The following is a 15,636-nucleotide window of genomic DNA, read 5'->3' on the forward strand; positions in this document are numbered from 1 at the left end:
TGGCACAAACTTTAATACAAAGATCAGAACCTGACAGGCCAATGCAAATACTGCAACTCAAAAAGCTGAACACCTCTGCCTGACTTACTGATTGCTTGCTTTCATCTTTTCCATATCTTTGATTATCCTTGAAACATCTTGAAATTAGAAAAAAAGAATTACTGGTGAAAAGATGTAGGCAGGGATGTATAACAAGGGACAGAGGAAATTGTACAAATTTGTTAATTTATTACAAAATTTTCACTCACAGAAAAACACAAGAAAACTTTTATACTTTTATATTTGGGAAAGGAACTGGTATCTCAGATACAAAATAATTTACACATAAGCCATACAATTTTATTTTATATAGAAATAGGTCATTATTACAACGACTGTACAATTCACTACGCTTCATCTTATAATTACATAAAATCTTTTCTTTAGAAACATCTCAACAAAACATACAAAAAAAGCAAAGTGCATTTTGAAAAGGAAAATCCAATTCTCAGTATTCTCATGAAGATATGTAGAAAGATGCAGCATTCTCACTCAAAGGGCCAGCACATGGCGGGGTCTCCTTGGGGACCGCAGTCCCCCAGGCCTGTCTGGCTTGCGAAACCTCTCCCCTCACAGGCTTGGAGTTCTCAGCAGAATTCTGGAATGTTGGCTGGCATGATTGTGCTTTGCTTTGAGTCCACCTTTGCAGTTGCAATCAATGAAGTAAACAGGAAATAGTCCAGTGTTTTATTTAGGGGCTAAAAAATCACCACCAGCATGGCATGGGGTGAAAAGCCTCATCCCATTAGGGTTTAGGCCAGAAAGTGTGAATTTGTAGCTTGGTTAATAACAACCAGCTTCTCTGATTGGTGGGCTGTTGTTGTTACAGTGGTCTCTGAATGAAGCCATGAGACCTTATTATTTTTTTTAAAAAACAGAAAGTGCCTAAGTTATTTCCTCTGTGCAGCTGTGCAAATTAAAACAAAAACAACCATTTAAAAATAATGAAAAATAATCTCTTTATTCTCTCTCTCCAACAGATCTCTGACCCAGTCCTTCTCCAATACAAAGGAAAGACGATCAAGAGTGAAGGCCAGCTAGCGCAGATGGGCGGGCCGCAGGTGGCTAGAGCAACCAGTGCACTCTTGGGGGATGCAGCGAGATGCGCCATCGCTGAAGGTAAACCGACCAACGATGCCTACACGGGGCACCTGGTTCCCGTCCAGTATGGCTATAGAGTGTGCCCAAGAACCTCGGAGGCAAGAGAAACACGGTCAGTATTCCTGATCATTTCCACTGCAGCAAGCACTGCACTCCACAGATGGTTACCATCCAGGAGTTCTGAAACGTATGCAGTGTGCACAAAAGCCAGGGGTTTAGTTCAGACTCCTCTCCCCATCTCCTGTGGCCACCCCCTCTCATCCATTGGTTAAAGCTGATTGTGTCCCGACTTCAGTGCCGGGGCACTATCGGGGCGGCTGCTGGAGGCCTGATGACTCAGACAGACTGCTGACCCTTCGGGGAGGACGTAGGGGCTGGGGCTGTGCTGGGGGTGGTTGGGGGTAGCCCAGGGTCCCTGGCTGTTGTGAGTAGGTGGAGAGAAGTAGTGAGTCCTGCTGCTCACTGTGCAAAGAGGTTGGTGCCTGTACCTAGAAAAAAAAAGAACAAAGGGCTTCAGAGGTGGTTCTGATGTCTGCCCCTCAGCTGTCTTACAGGGCAGTGTGGGGCATGCTGCAGATTGAGTTAAGACTATAGGGCTGTCTTTCTTGGGGGTCATGTGGGGAGAGGTGGCTTTGGCAAGACCTGGGGGTGTGGTGGGGATGGGGACGAAAGGAACCTTAGGGTGAATTCTGAAGCTAACTTCTCCGCCAATAGCGGGGGCACTTTCTGGCCCAATCAGCCGAGGCCTGTGGCTGTGGGGTACGGTTTCATAAACACGTGCACATGATCTACGTTGTAGCCAGAATGTTTTTGGATGATGGAACCTGAGGCCACATGCAGATAGTTGACAGGGCAGAATCCAAACACACATACAATTTGCACACTTTTCACTGCTGGTCCCTGATACCGTAGCTACCTCCAGATTCACCAGCACCTACTAGGAGCACCTTGATTGGAAGTTTACAAGCTTCGACTGTCCAAAGCCTGACTTTGGAAACTTCAATCTTATCACCCACTTTTCCCTTCCATGAAATCTCCTCCTGCAAGTAACCCAGCACCCCCCTGCTCTCAACACTGCCCAGGCACAGCTGCCCTGAACTTTTGCTCAGGCTGTCTGGCTGGAACACTGTATCTTCACCCTCACCCACACTTCAGGCATTTCCTGGACATCAGACTCGGCAGTGGATGCCTTCTGAGCCCTCCCTCTTCTCAAGTCCCTTCCTCCACGAAGGCTTCCCTACCACAGCACTCCCACTCTTCCCAAATCCGAGCCTGACTGCACTCTGTGCTAACCCACCTTCTGCACCCCACCCCGAGGCCCCTAAGGGCAGTGAGTGGGCCGAAGAGCTCTCTGTATTCATAGCCCGCATCTTGTATGCAACAGGTGCGTGCACACTTGTCTGTTGCTCATTTCCCATCCAAAATCACTTCTGGGTCTCGATAACTGACAAGATCTGCAAAGCCAAAGTCTGAGCTGACTCCCACTCTGCGTGGGGTCAGGGAGATCTGAAAATTATAGCACAGATGGCTTAGCAGCATTGGAATTAAACTACATTCTAGAACTTCAAGGACAGCTATCTTCATCGCTATCTACAGTACTCAAGAGGTCTCAGCCTCTGCTCATTCTCCATGGCTTTGCAGGTGCAGGTAGAGCTGCAGGCCAGGGAGGAAGCCCCCCAGGACACAGAAGGGCTGGGTGAAGAGGGGCAGCCTGCACATGGGCAAGGGAAGGCCAGGCTCTTCTGGAACTTGGCAGACGCAGACGTGTGGCTCCCACGTGAACCTGCAGATCAGTGGCTCTCACCCTCCCTGCTTTTGGCAATCTTGGCATTTGCCTGAAGTGATTTTTGCCTTCTAAGTAGTGACCACATGTAAATGAGCTCCAGATTTTCCTGGCAAGCCCAATTTCACACATCACTGTATTTACTAGGCAGGTTAATGGATCTTTAACTAAATGTGATTTAACTTTATGTTTATATAGGACTTTATAAACACACTGAAAAGTCCAACATAGTCATCAATGTTTTTTGACTTCTGCTCTAAAAACTATGAACATGTCTAGATGCAAATCCTTGAGTAAAAACTACTTTTTAAAAAAGGAACCTTTTCAGCACATAACCACATAAGGCATAAGAGCCGACTCGTAATTTCACATACTCCGTAGACATAGACTTCATAACCTTTAAGCATGAAAAACAATCAAATGAGAATCTTTCTGGGGCTTACTTCTATACTAGGGATAGAACAACCTTGAAAGCAAGGGAATAAAATATCTTTGAGACTCGGGGTGCAGAGTGTGGCCCGGCTCCCAGGCCTGCACGGGGACCCCCTGGGCCATGGCACCCACCTGCAGGTAGTGCTGTGGTGGCTGCTGCCGAGCCTGTGCGGGCTGCAGGGGTGACGGTTGGGAGGCGGGGAAGCTGGGGTGGAGCACTGCCTGCCCCATCAGCAGGACGGGCATCGGGGCACTGCTGCTGTTGACGGGGTGTGCATCTGGATTTGGAAACACGGTCTGGCTCTGTGCGTACCTGTTTCACGTGGGAAGGAGAAAACAGGTCCTTTAAGAAAGCAATATTGATATGACACCCAAAGCATGAGCAACAAAGAAAAAAACAAGTAAGTGGGACTTCATAAGAAACTTTTAGCCAGGCGCAGTGGCTCATGCCTGTAATCCCAGCACTTTGGGAGGCTGAGGCGGGAAGATCACAAGGTCAGGAGATTGAGACCAGCCTGACCAATATGGTGAAACATCATCTCTACTAAAAATACAAAAATTAGCCAGGTGTGGTGGGCGCCTGTAGTCCCACTACTTGGGAGGCTGAGGCAGGAGAATAGCTTGAACCCGGGAGGTGGAGGTTGTGGTGAGCAGAGATCACGCCACGGCACTCCAGCCTGGGCAACAGAGTGAGACTCCATCTTAAAGAAAAAAAAAAAGAAACTTTTTTGCATCAAAAGACACTATCAACACTATCAACAGAGGGAAGAGGCAGCCCACGGGGTGGGGGAAGACATTTGCATATCACATATCTAATAAGAGACGGATACTGCAATATATAAAGAATGCCTACAACTCCACAACAAGAAACCCAAACAACCCAATCAAAAAATGGGCATGGGGCTGACATTTCTCCAAAGAGAAGCTAGAAATGGCCAACACACACATGAAAACATGCTCAGCATCGCTAGCCATTAGGGCAAAGCAGATCAAAACCAAAATGAGATGTCCCTTCACACTCATTACAATGGTGATTATCAAAAAACCAGGAAGTAACAGGTGTTGCTGAGGATGCAGAGACATTGGAACTTTAGTGCTGCGTTGCTGGGAATTGTCAAATGCTGCAGCCACTGTGTTAAATGTTGGCTCTGTGTCCCCACCCAAATCTCATGTTGAATTGTAATCCCTAGTGTTGGAGGTGTGGCCTGCTGGGAGGTGATTGATCGTGGGTGGGGACTTCCCCCTTGCTGTTCTTGTGACAGAGTTCTCCCTAGATCTGTTTGTTTAAAAGTGTGTAGCCCCTCCCCCTCTTTCTCTCTCTCCTCCCGGCCACGTGAAGTTGTGCTTGCTTCCTCTTCACCTTCTGCCATGATCATACGTTTCCTGAGACTTCCCAGAAGCAGAAGCCTGTACAGCCTGCACAATGGTGAGCGAATTAAACTTTTCTTTATACATTACTCAGGCTCATGCATGTCTTTATAGCAGTGTGAGAATGGACTAATATGAATGTATGGTAATTCTTCAAAAAATTAAACACACACAATAACCATTCTACGATATGATCCTGCAATTCCACTTCTGGGTACATACCCAAAAGAAGTAAAAGCAGGAACCTGAAAAAGATAATTGTACTATCCATGGATGTGTATAATCATATTTTGATTTATTGTGAATAAACCATTATATAATAAACAATTATTATAAACCATTATTCACAATAACCAAAAGGTAGAAACAATCCAAGGGTCCACTGAGAGATGAATGGATTAAAAAAGTGGTTTGTCCATACAGTGGAATATTATTCAGCCTTGGAAAGGAAGGAAGTTCTCACACATGCTACAACGTAAATGAACCTTGAAGACATTATGCGAAGTGAAATAAGCCAGTCACAAAATGACAAATGTTGTGTGATTCCTCTTATATGAGGGCTCTGGAGTTGTCAAATTCTTAGGGACAAAAAGTAGGATGGTGGCTGCCAGGGGCTAGGGGGAAGGGGTATTGGGAGTGGGTGTCTAATGGGTACAGGATTTCAGTTTGAAAAGGTGACAAAGTTCTGGAGCTGGATAGTGGCGATGGTCACACAACTGTGTGAATGTACTTAATGCCATGGAACTACACACTTAAAAATGGTTAAAATAGTAAAATTATGTGTATTTTGCCACAATAAAACATTCTTAGGCCAGGTGTGGTGGCTCATGCCTGTAGTCCCAGCACTTTGGCAGGCCAAGGCAGATGGATCACTTGACGACAGGAGTTCAAGACCAGCTTGGCCAACATGGTGAAACCCCGTCTCTACTAAAAATACAAAAATTAGCCAGGCATGGTGGCACATGCCTATAATCCCAGCTTCTTGGGAGGCTGAGGCAGGAGAATTGCTTGAACCTGGGAGGCGGAGGTTGCAGTGAGCTAAGATCGCACCACTGCACTCCAGTCTGGGTGACAGAGCAAGACTCCATCTCAAAAAACAAAACAAAACATTTTTTAAAAAAGAAAGAGATGGTGATGATAATGGTCCACTAACAAGGAGCAGAGAAAGGCCGTTTAGGAACAATCTGGGATTATGGACAGGAGCAAATGTCTAAAGAGACTGGAGAGAAGTCTGCTTTGCGTGATCTTTTTTGGAGGTGTGATTTCCCTGCATGGGGTCATCTGCGACAGGCACTGGGGGTTCCAGACTTCCCCTGAGGAGGCATCTGTGTGTGTGGGAGGCAGATCCTGACACACCCTGGAGGGTGGACTGTTAGGTCATGTCTGGAAGAGACAGTCAGGGAGATGGGGAGGGTATAAATTATCGATTTGACCAAAAATGGCAGTTAGAATTCCCAGAGGAAAAACTTTCCATACTTGCCTAGTTCATGGCGTTTTAAGCATCTCTGGAAAGTGATGTAACAAGAATTTTTGCTTCCACTTTCTTTCTTTTTTTTTTTTTTGAGACAGTCTCGCTCTGTTGCCCAGGCTGGAGTGCAGTGGCACAATCTCAGCTCACTGCAACCTCTACCTCCCTGGTTCAAGTGATTCTCCTGCCTCAGCCTCCTGAGTAGCTGGGATTACAGGCACATGCCATCATGCCTGGCTAATTTTTGTATTTATAGTAGAGATGGGGTTTCACCATGTTGGACAGACTGGTCTTGAACTTCTTACCTCAAGTGATCCGCCCACCTTGGCCTCCCAAAGTGTTGGGATTACAAGCATAAGCCACTGCGCCCAGCCTGTTTCTACTTATTTAGATCATTTAGGAAGAACAGGTAAAATCTGAAAGCAAAACCAGCCCACTTCCCCCTGCCTAATGATAGACATGAACGGACAGCTCCTCACCACCTGCAGGTCCCTCCTTACCCTCCTGTGACCAAAGGGAGGGCCAGAAAGTCTCAGGGGCAGAGGCTGCCTAGAAAGTTATCCTGAGGTGTGGGGAGAGACCCCAGACAGGGCCAACAAGGTGGACTTTGAAGATTCAGGGAGCCAAAGGGGCCTGTGGCCTGGAGTTAGCTGGCCTCCAGCCCCACCATCTGCACTGTGTGGCCTTCGAGAATGTAATCTAACCCGTTGAAAGCCCAGCCTCTTCACTGGTTTAAAAAAAACAAAAACAAAAAACAAGCATGTGCCTATACCCTAGAGATTTTATCGGGATGAAATGAAATAATGAACATACAGACCCTGACCCTCAGAAAGGCAGTAACCATCTGCCGTTACTCTCAGTGCTGGCTGAAGGAGGACACGGAAGAAGGACTTCCAGGGAGAGGGGCCTGGGGGTGCCTGCAAGGCCTCTACATGAGGGCATCCCAGGCCTGATCGGCTAGCACTGTCCTGGTGAGCTCTGGACACGAAGTCAGCCAGTGTTAATATGAAGGAGATGTCTGTGTGATGGCTCTATTTCGGCCTCATTCCCAAGGGCCAGAAACTGTTTTCCAGCAACTTTTAAACTATTCCCCCTGTGTCTCCAGTAACCGCTGTCCCTAGTAATTAAGTAGCTGAGTAAAGCTGCTCTGGTCCTGCGAGTGCTAGTGGAGAGGAGGGTGGAGAAGGGAGAGCCGGGGCTGCTCGTCTGGGAGGGAAGGGCCCAAGGACAGTGCCAGAAGCACGGAGCACCAAGTGTGCCTGTGGAATGTCAGCTGGAGCCTGGGGGAGGGTCCTTGAAAAGGGGGATGGTGCTACACCTTCCAGGGATGTCTCCAGAGGTGAGGGCTTTAGACCTGTAAAGTCAGAAGATGATGGCAAACAGCGGGGTGTGAATTGTTTCATTCAGTGCTGCTCTAAGCATGGAGTGCTGAGTTTTTTCTGCTTAAATGGGACACGGTAGAAGAAAAGCTGAGGGGCAGTGTCCCCTTCACAGCTGTGGGCACACTCAGACGCTGCCTTTAGTGCAAGGTTCATGTGAGTGCCGCTGGCCCAGGCGGGTGAGGCTGCCCAGCCTGGAACCACTCCGCCAGCGCTTGCCTCCTGCCTCCCGCCAGGGTCCACGTACTTGACTTGCCGTCCCGTCCTGCTGACCTCCGAGGGCTGCCTTGCGTCACAGGACCCGGGCATCATGGGCTGGATGGGCTGGCTCAGTAACAGCCTTTAAGCAGAGGTAGGGAAATAGGAAACTGATCAGCACCTGAGCCACAGACCCACTGGTCATGGCAGCACTTGCTCAGCCCGCCCGGACCCTTTATGGTTGACCCTAATCCCCACTCCCCTGGCTTCATTCTCAGAGGATGATGGACACAGTGGGTAACTTCCCCTGGACCTCAGGACCCCAAGCCCTGTCCTTTGCTTCCTTAGCTGAGATCAACTGTGGACATTTTAGAATCTGTCTGAACTCCGCCTCCGTCTAAAGCAGAAAGCTGAAATGAATGGGGTAAAATGATGCCTGGGTTATCCTTTCAACAAGGGCAGTCTCATACCTGAGCTGCCGATCATGGCTGAAGTCTGGGCTGGGCTGGCACTGGCTGGCATCCTGGGAGGTGGAAGCAGGTGTGGTCAGATTCAGACTTGGCGGGAGCACAGCTGTGGCACCGCTGAACGGGGACACTAGGCTGCTCCCAGAGCGGCCGCTGCTCTGCATTAGCTGTGAGCTTCTCATTGGCTTTGGACCCTGGAGCATCATTTCAATGAGAAAGGTAAGACTTGGACTCAACCCTGGGGCCATCTCTCCAGGAAACCTCCCAGTGTCTCCTCCTTCTATCTACCCTTGCCTTTCCTCTACATCAGAACCTCCCAACTACTGAATTACTTTGATCTTGTGACTGTCTTCCCTGTTGGATTGTATTTGAATCCCTTGGGCCTAGGACAATGCTGGACTCCAGGCAGGCAAGTAGCAAATGTGCCTTGAACTGATCTACTTTCTGCTTCAAATGCTACTGCAGACGTGTGGCCCTTCTGGCTGCTTCTCCAACTCACCAGGCCTACTCCTGCCCTGGGGCCTTCGCACAAGCTTACTGCTCTGTGGAATGCTCCTCCCTGACATTGACATGGCTCATTCTTTCACCCCCTCAGGTCTTGACTCAAATATTATCTTCTTCACGAGGCCTTACCTGGCTACCTCTTTACACCTCCAGCCCATTCCTGGCCCTCACCGGCATTCCTGTACCATTGCACGTACTGTAATTTTCATACGTTTGTCTCTTTCCTCACTTGGAACAGAGATTCTTTTTTCTTTTTTGTTCACTGCTTTCCCTCAGTGCTCAGAATTTCGTGCCTGGCACACAGTGAGCTGAGTGAAATAATAAAGGAGTGAGGAAGTGGGCCTGCACCTGCTTTGGGTTCTCTGTCTGTTTCACTGACTGTCCATTCATCCGATAACACAGTACTCTCATTCTTAAACTTTTTACAAAATTTCCAGTATCAGACAGTATGAATCCTTCCTCAGTTTCCTGTTTTCCAAAATTAGCTCTTCTCACCTATTTTTCTGATGACCTTTTAAATCAAAAGGCTGCATTTTCATGCAAAACCCTTACATTTGAAGAAAGATGGCCTAAACACTTCCACATGTGTGCTTATCCGTATTGTGCTGCAGGTTATGTAAGTTCCCAGATTCTCTACTGAACTGCAAGCTCCTTGAGGCCCGGGACAGCTCTTGCTCATCACTATTCCCTGGGTCTTGGTGAACTCAGGAGCTCAGCTGACATTTACTAAAGCCATGAGGGCACGGAAATGTGAGGCTGGAGGAAAGGCTGCCTTCCCATCTGTCATCCTCCAGGAGCCCTGCTCCAGACTTCTCAATTCCATTCAGTTTGAGTGCCATTTATCTGCTGGCAATTTCGTCCAACTGCAAGGTCACTGGTGGCTTGGAATAGGTGGAAATGGCTGCAAGGGTTTGGCAAGTAGTCTGGGGGGCCTGGAGGAGCAGGGAGGCCTAGAGGGAACAGTAGGGGCCTGGAGGAGCAGTGGGGGCCTGGAGGAGCAGGGAGGCCTAGAGGGAGCAGTAGGGGCCTGGAGGAGCAGTGGGAGCCCGGAGGAGCAGGGGGCACCTGGAGGAGCAGGGAGGCCTAGAGGGAGCAGTGGGGGCCTGGAGGAGCAGGGGAGCCTGGAGGAGCAGGAGGCGCCTGGGACAAGGGACAGTGAACAGCAGTGGCTGCTCACGTGGGTAATGGTAAAAACCAGAGTAGATGGCGAGGACTGTGGACGTTGAGTGTTGGGACATTCAGCTGCCAGGGGGTCTCTGGGAGGGCCATATCTGCCTCCAACCCTAGGTCAGCATCAAAGGTGAACGTTTCTGCTGAATGATATCTTTAAGCACAAGAGCGAGGGACTGAGGTGGGTGTTTGTAAAACACAGAAGGAAGCCAATACAACTTGGGGTTTCAAAGTGACTTTAACAGAAGCAGGAGAAGAAGGCTCACTCCCAAATCCACCCGCAGTCCATCAGGGAACAGGGCCGTAGGCCTCAGTCCACGCAGGCTGCAGCAACCAAGTATGTCCCAGACTGCAAGAGGGTGTCTGCTCTAGAGGCAACGAGTGAAGCTGGCAAGGGCACATTTACCTGGGTTGATATCACACTTGATTCTCTGAGCAGGTGCTGGCTTGTGACCTGGGCAGAGGAGATCTGCCCTGGAAGTTGGGGGCCTGTTCCGAGCTGGGGCTGAGTCACTGCAGCTGACCTTTGCTGTAGCTGCTGCTGAGCCTCGGGTCGCTGGGTGCTGCTGAAGCTCAGGGATACAGCTGGCTGCTGCAGGAACATCTGGGAGACCAGAAATGCTGGTGAGGTAGGGGTCATGGGTACCTCACCAGTGTGCACCTTCTTTGCATTCCCTGTGCCCAGTAAGAACTTTCTTGCTCTGAGCTGCCTAGAAATAGTTCATTTACTCCACTGGTGAACATGAAGCACCTGTGATGCCCCAAGCTCAGTGCAAGGCACTGGCCACAGAGCCAGGGGCTGGAGACACTCTCTGCCTTCATGAAGGTTATAGGCAAGTGACTGAGGCCTAACAGTGTGAAAGCTGTTTAGACCCAGATGTTCTCTAAATAATGTGATGTACTTGTTTAGAGTCTAGGTTGGCTTACCAGCTTCTTACTAGAAGGGAGAGATACCTGGTGAGTGGAATGCATGATGCAGTAATGATAATATTGCATCATGATAATAGGGGCAGAGGGATGGCTCACCTGTGGCCTGGGCCGCATTGCCCCCGCAGTAGGACCAGGCTTTGTATTTGCCCTTGAATCTCTGACTAGTGACTAGTGTCTGTACCTACGCGTGGTGACTCACGCCAGTAATCCCAGCATTTTCAGAGTCCGAGGTGGGCGGATCACCTGAGGTCAGGAGTTTGAGACCAGCCTGGCCAATATGGTGAAACCCCATCTCTACTAAAAATACAAACATTAGCCAGGCATGGTGGTGCATGCCTGTAATCCCAGTTATTCAGGAGGCTGAGGCAGGAGAATCGCTTGAACCTGGCAGGCGGAGGTTGCAGTGAGCCAAGATTGCGCCTCCAGCCTGGGTGACAAAGAGAGACTCTGTCTCAAAAAACGAATAAATAAATAAAAGTAAAACAGTTGTTTAGGTGCTTAGAAAGATTTTACTTCTTAGGTTTATAGGTCTGCCTTATTAGCTACATAAAATGTTTGAAAGATTCAGATAAACTAAATGTGTAAATGAATAGCTTTGGTAGATAATGTTGATTATTCACAATCAACTTATCAACTAATTGAACATAAATAAAAATCTAGTTAAAGCATTGCTCTTTTTAGACCAAATTAGTACATTCATGAATAAAACAGAATCTGCCAATTGACTCCAAAGTTTTAAGAAAGACAGCTTTTGTAATTTTAATAATAATTTAACGAAAGACCTGAAACTGGCTTTTTAAACAAAAATACCTCTTGGGTATTCAAAACATCAGATGGCATTGTGTCTGTCATGATTCTCAACATGCGCTGTTCCAGTCCATCAGGCCCTTAGCTTGGAGTTCTTTAGGGGGAAGGCTCTCTGGCTCCCAGCCTCTTGATGTTTTTCACCCCATTCCTGTACTCAGTGCAGTCCCACCTCATATGCAGTACAGGACCGACAGGCTGACATCTGCTGAGTGTCAGCGCAGGTTTGGAGAGGCAGGCGAGGATCCCACCCTGCAGACGTGCTGGGGAGACTTATGGATCAGTTCGCTAACGCGTCTGCTTCATGGGTGGGGTTGAGCCACTTACCAGAGGCCCGAGATGGGCAGATGGCTGAGCTGGGGCTGGGTTCTGATCTTTCTCCATCCCATGGGACCTCCCCAAACTCCTCTCATGCCCCACCCACCACAGAGAAGCCTGCAGTTTTGAAATGAGGACTCCTTGTCACTTTAGAAATTAAGAAGAATTTTCTGGGTATCCATCATTTTACACATTTTGAGGATTCATGTTTCATGCAGTCCCAGCTCCCTATTAAAATATGACTTGTTTATAGCACATAGGGGAATATATACTTCATCACTTCAGCAAAAACCTAGTAGTCAAACCCAATTACCATGCGTTTTTCTGGTAGGATACAATTTACCTTTTGATTAGAGTTTGAATAAATTCAACCTTTACTGATGACAGGCAGTATAATTTATCTTAAAGCAGACCTACCTTAGCTCAAATTCCCACCCTACCATTTACTAGCAGTATGGCCTTGGGCAATTTTAATACCTTTTCAAAGCCTTAGTTTCCTCATTAGTAAAATAGTGACATTAAGAGCACATACCTTATTAAGGACTAAATGAAGTTAATGCATAAAAATGACCTGAGACATAGTAAGTACTGAATGAATGTCAGATAATAACATTCAAAATGAAAAAAGGAACTTTTTCCTCCTTTGCCTCTTTGGGCATATAAAAACTGTTTGATAAATGAATGAATGGAATAAATGCATGTATGAATGAATAAACATATGAATAGCAATTTCACTCAGAGAAGGGCAAACTATGTCTGCTAGTGTTATTTATGTAACAGACTGTAACAGACAGGTGTGCTACTCTGTCCCATCAATGCATATCCTCTGACAGTAGAAACGCTCTCCTGTTTATCTTTCTGTATCCTCACAGTGCTTAACCACGTGCCTGGTAAATAAAGGATGTCAGATGGATGGATAGATTAAAGGATGGATTGAAGGAAGAAAGGGTGGGCAGAAGGATGGATAGAAAGGAGCGTGACTGAAAGAAAGGATGGACAGATGGTGGCTGGATGGAAGGAAGGATGGATGAATGGAAGGATGGACAGATGGTGGCTGGAGGGAAGGATGGATAGATGATGGCTGGATGGAAGGAAGGATGGATGGCAGGATGGATAGATGGTGGCTGGAGGGAAGGAAGGATGGATAGATGGATGGATGAACCAGTTGGGGAACACATCATTTGCCATTGCTACAGGTGTCCTTCTAGGTATTCCTTTGAGCAGCCAGCAGAGGGCGTGCATGCTCTCAAAAAGAGCAAGAGGCAGCCTTGGAGGGGGCGATGGGCCTTTCAGCACAACAGCTCCTCCATGTAGCCCCCCATTCATGACCCCATCCAGGTGCAAACACCAACAGCCCTACAGGACTTCTTCCTCATAACCCAACATTTTTATGGAAAAAAAAAAATAGTAAGCATCACAAGCACATATAGCCTCGAAAGTTTTGAAGCAATGAAGTAAAAGCATCGCAAGTCCACTGAGGTTGGGATAAAGGCCACTGGGTGGGGAGACTGGTTTCTGGTTTGCTGCTGGGCACCATACTTCTGTAAGGCCAGCCTCCTTCCCCAGAAAGGATTATCAACAATAAAGTTGATAAAATATCTGTTTATCAACAATAAAGTAGAATTTTATGGCTTAAGGGGATGGCGTCTTAAAAGGGCTCTGAGGTCAACTTTGTGGAAAACGTGAAAAAAAAAAAAAAAGTTCTCCAAGTGAGAAAAGTTGTCGGAGAAAACAAACCAACAACTTCTAGTTTTCAAGAACAAACCGATCCTACACTCACAGATGATTTCTCATTAGTGTTATCTGCTTATTTCTACAAATACTTGTCATTACAGTACATTTTAGAAGTATACAAAATAGACAAGTGATATAATGAAACCTTGGCATCATCATTAGGTTTCAAAAATTATCAATGTTTTGTCATTCTTATTTTATCTATCCCTCTACTTTTGGGGGTAGGCTGGAGTCATTTGTAGTTGCTTATTTTTCACACTTGAATCGCACAGTTTAGTTTAAAAAAAAAAAACAAATATCACATTTTGGAACCTATTTCTTTAAGTCTTACAAAAAAACAAGGCAGACTCCTTGAGGAAATGTCCTCTGTCTTGACTATCTGTGTGGATTTCCATGATCTCTGGAAAATTCCACTGCAAAGATAAGGCCTCAGGAATGAACACAGGGCAGGAAGGCACCGGAGGGCGCGATTCCCACGCCGGCTGGCTCAGAACATTCCTCGGTGCACTCTGGCATAGGTACTTTGGGGTTAACCAAAGGCATGGGTCACAAGGAGGAAAAATACTTTGTTATAACAGGAGTGAAAGCAGTAACTTTGCTGCCTGTTATTTTAAAATTCAGCCTTAATGTTGAAAAGGCAGGAAGCAGAAAAACTCCAGGCACTGAGGGGGATGTTCATACGCCTACCTCAATTTTAGCAGTTTCTGGCTCGATTTCCCCCTTCCTGTTAGTGTAAAAATTCCATTAAAGCAATTGGAGTCAGGCAAGCATTGGGCTCCCAGTCAGGCCCTGGATCGGTGAGAAAAATATTCCAGCTGGGAAGGCGTAAGTAAAAAGCCACTTTTTACCTATTCTGGTAAAAGGTGGAATGGCAGCTTGGTGACTCCATTTCTTTTCACGAGAAGCCTGACCCTTTTCCTGGTCAATGTAAGGGTGCACCAAGGAGGTGGGAGAGCAGCAGGGCTCTGGCATGGCCCAGGCTGTCTGAGTGAAGCCTGCTCAAGGTGCACACACGGCGTCTTGAGGGGAGCGGGCGGGGAGGTGGCCTGTCCAGGGCGGGGCTCTTCTCACCTCTGAGAGGCCTGTGCAGGGGCAGGAAGGGGAGGGACAGTGAGCCTCTAGAAAGCCACCAGGAGTGCAGGCGGAGCTGCTGGGACCTCAGTGAGGCAGGATGGCCAAATGAGCAACTCCCTAAGCCCCCAGACACTTGCACCGCTGTGTGTTCATCTCAGCGTGCCCTGGCTCACCCCGCGCTGGGCCCCGACAGAACCCGCCTGTCTCCTGTGGTAGGTGTGGCTGCACTTCAAGAGCTGTGTGGCCAGGGGAGGGTCTGCGTAGATGGGTGATGGGGGAAGCAACAGGGACAGTGCTCCGGCAGAGATGTTATTTCTGCTTCTTTCTGTCCCTTCTAAGGGTCTCCAAATGCTTAGTGCTCTCAGGGCAGACGCCAAGGTTAGCTAGAGTTACATTTACAATCAAAGGCTGGGTCAGAATCAGGCACTTCTGAAGATACACAGTCCTGGACTAATATAAGTAAAACATTATATATTATTAAAAGAGATCCAATATAAAAAGGTGTTCCTCCAAAACAAAACAAAAACCAAAACAAGACCTCTCCAAACAATTCTAGTATCTGGGGGTCACAGTGAGAGCTGCCGCTGCTGGGGCTTGCAGAGCCTCCCTGCTGGCACACCACAAATGGGGTGACACCTAGCTCCCTCTGCAGCCTCCAGTAGGCTGTGATATGGATATCATCGTCTCCCACATCTCCCTGGATGCCTGCGTTGGATGAGAAACAGCAGAGCTGCTTCCATCTCCTCCTGATGGCAGCCTGGCCTGGGAGCTAGGAAAGCAAAGTTACAGAGGTGCAGGGAGGTGCTACCCAGGACCGAGGCAGGCATCCACGCAGGGCAATCCAACGCCAAGTGCACAAGTGCAAAC

At 47.8% G+C, this 15,636-nt stretch overlaps 1 protein-coding gene across 2 annotated transcripts in view; it reads right to left on the bottom strand.

The window, feature by feature from the left end:
• Window positions 1–206: 206 nt before the first annotated feature.
• Window positions 207–15,636, bottom strand: part of NPAS2 (neuronal PAS domain protein 2) — a 176,689-nt gene continuing 161,259 nt past the window's right edge. The window contains exons 17-21 of one of the 2 annotated variants that reach the window (XM_030921647.1): window positions 10,316–10,513; window positions 8,239–8,429; window positions 7,818–7,910; window positions 3,488–3,668; window positions 207–1,628 (exon numbers count right to left, since the gene is read on the bottom strand). In XM_030921647.1, coding sequence (XP_030777507.1) covers window positions 1,446–1,628; window positions 3,488–3,668; window positions 7,818–7,910; window positions 8,239–8,429; window positions 10,316–10,513 — 846 coding nt within the window. In that variant the 3' untranslated portion in view covers window positions 207–1,445. The remainder of the gene's footprint in view (window positions 1,629–3,487; window positions 3,669–7,817; window positions 7,911–8,238; window positions 8,430–10,315; window positions 10,514–15,636) is intronic. The other variant, XM_030921648.1, reaches the window with a different exon arrangement.

Source organism: Rhinopithecus roxellana, chromosome 17 (assembly GCF_007565055.1).
Source record: "Rhinopithecus roxellana isolate Shanxi Qingling chromosome 17, ASM756505v1, whole genome shotgun sequence".
In the NCBI taxonomy this organism is placed as follows: domain Eukaryota; kingdom Metazoa; phylum Chordata; class Mammalia; order Primates; family Cercopithecidae; genus Rhinopithecus; species Rhinopithecus roxellana.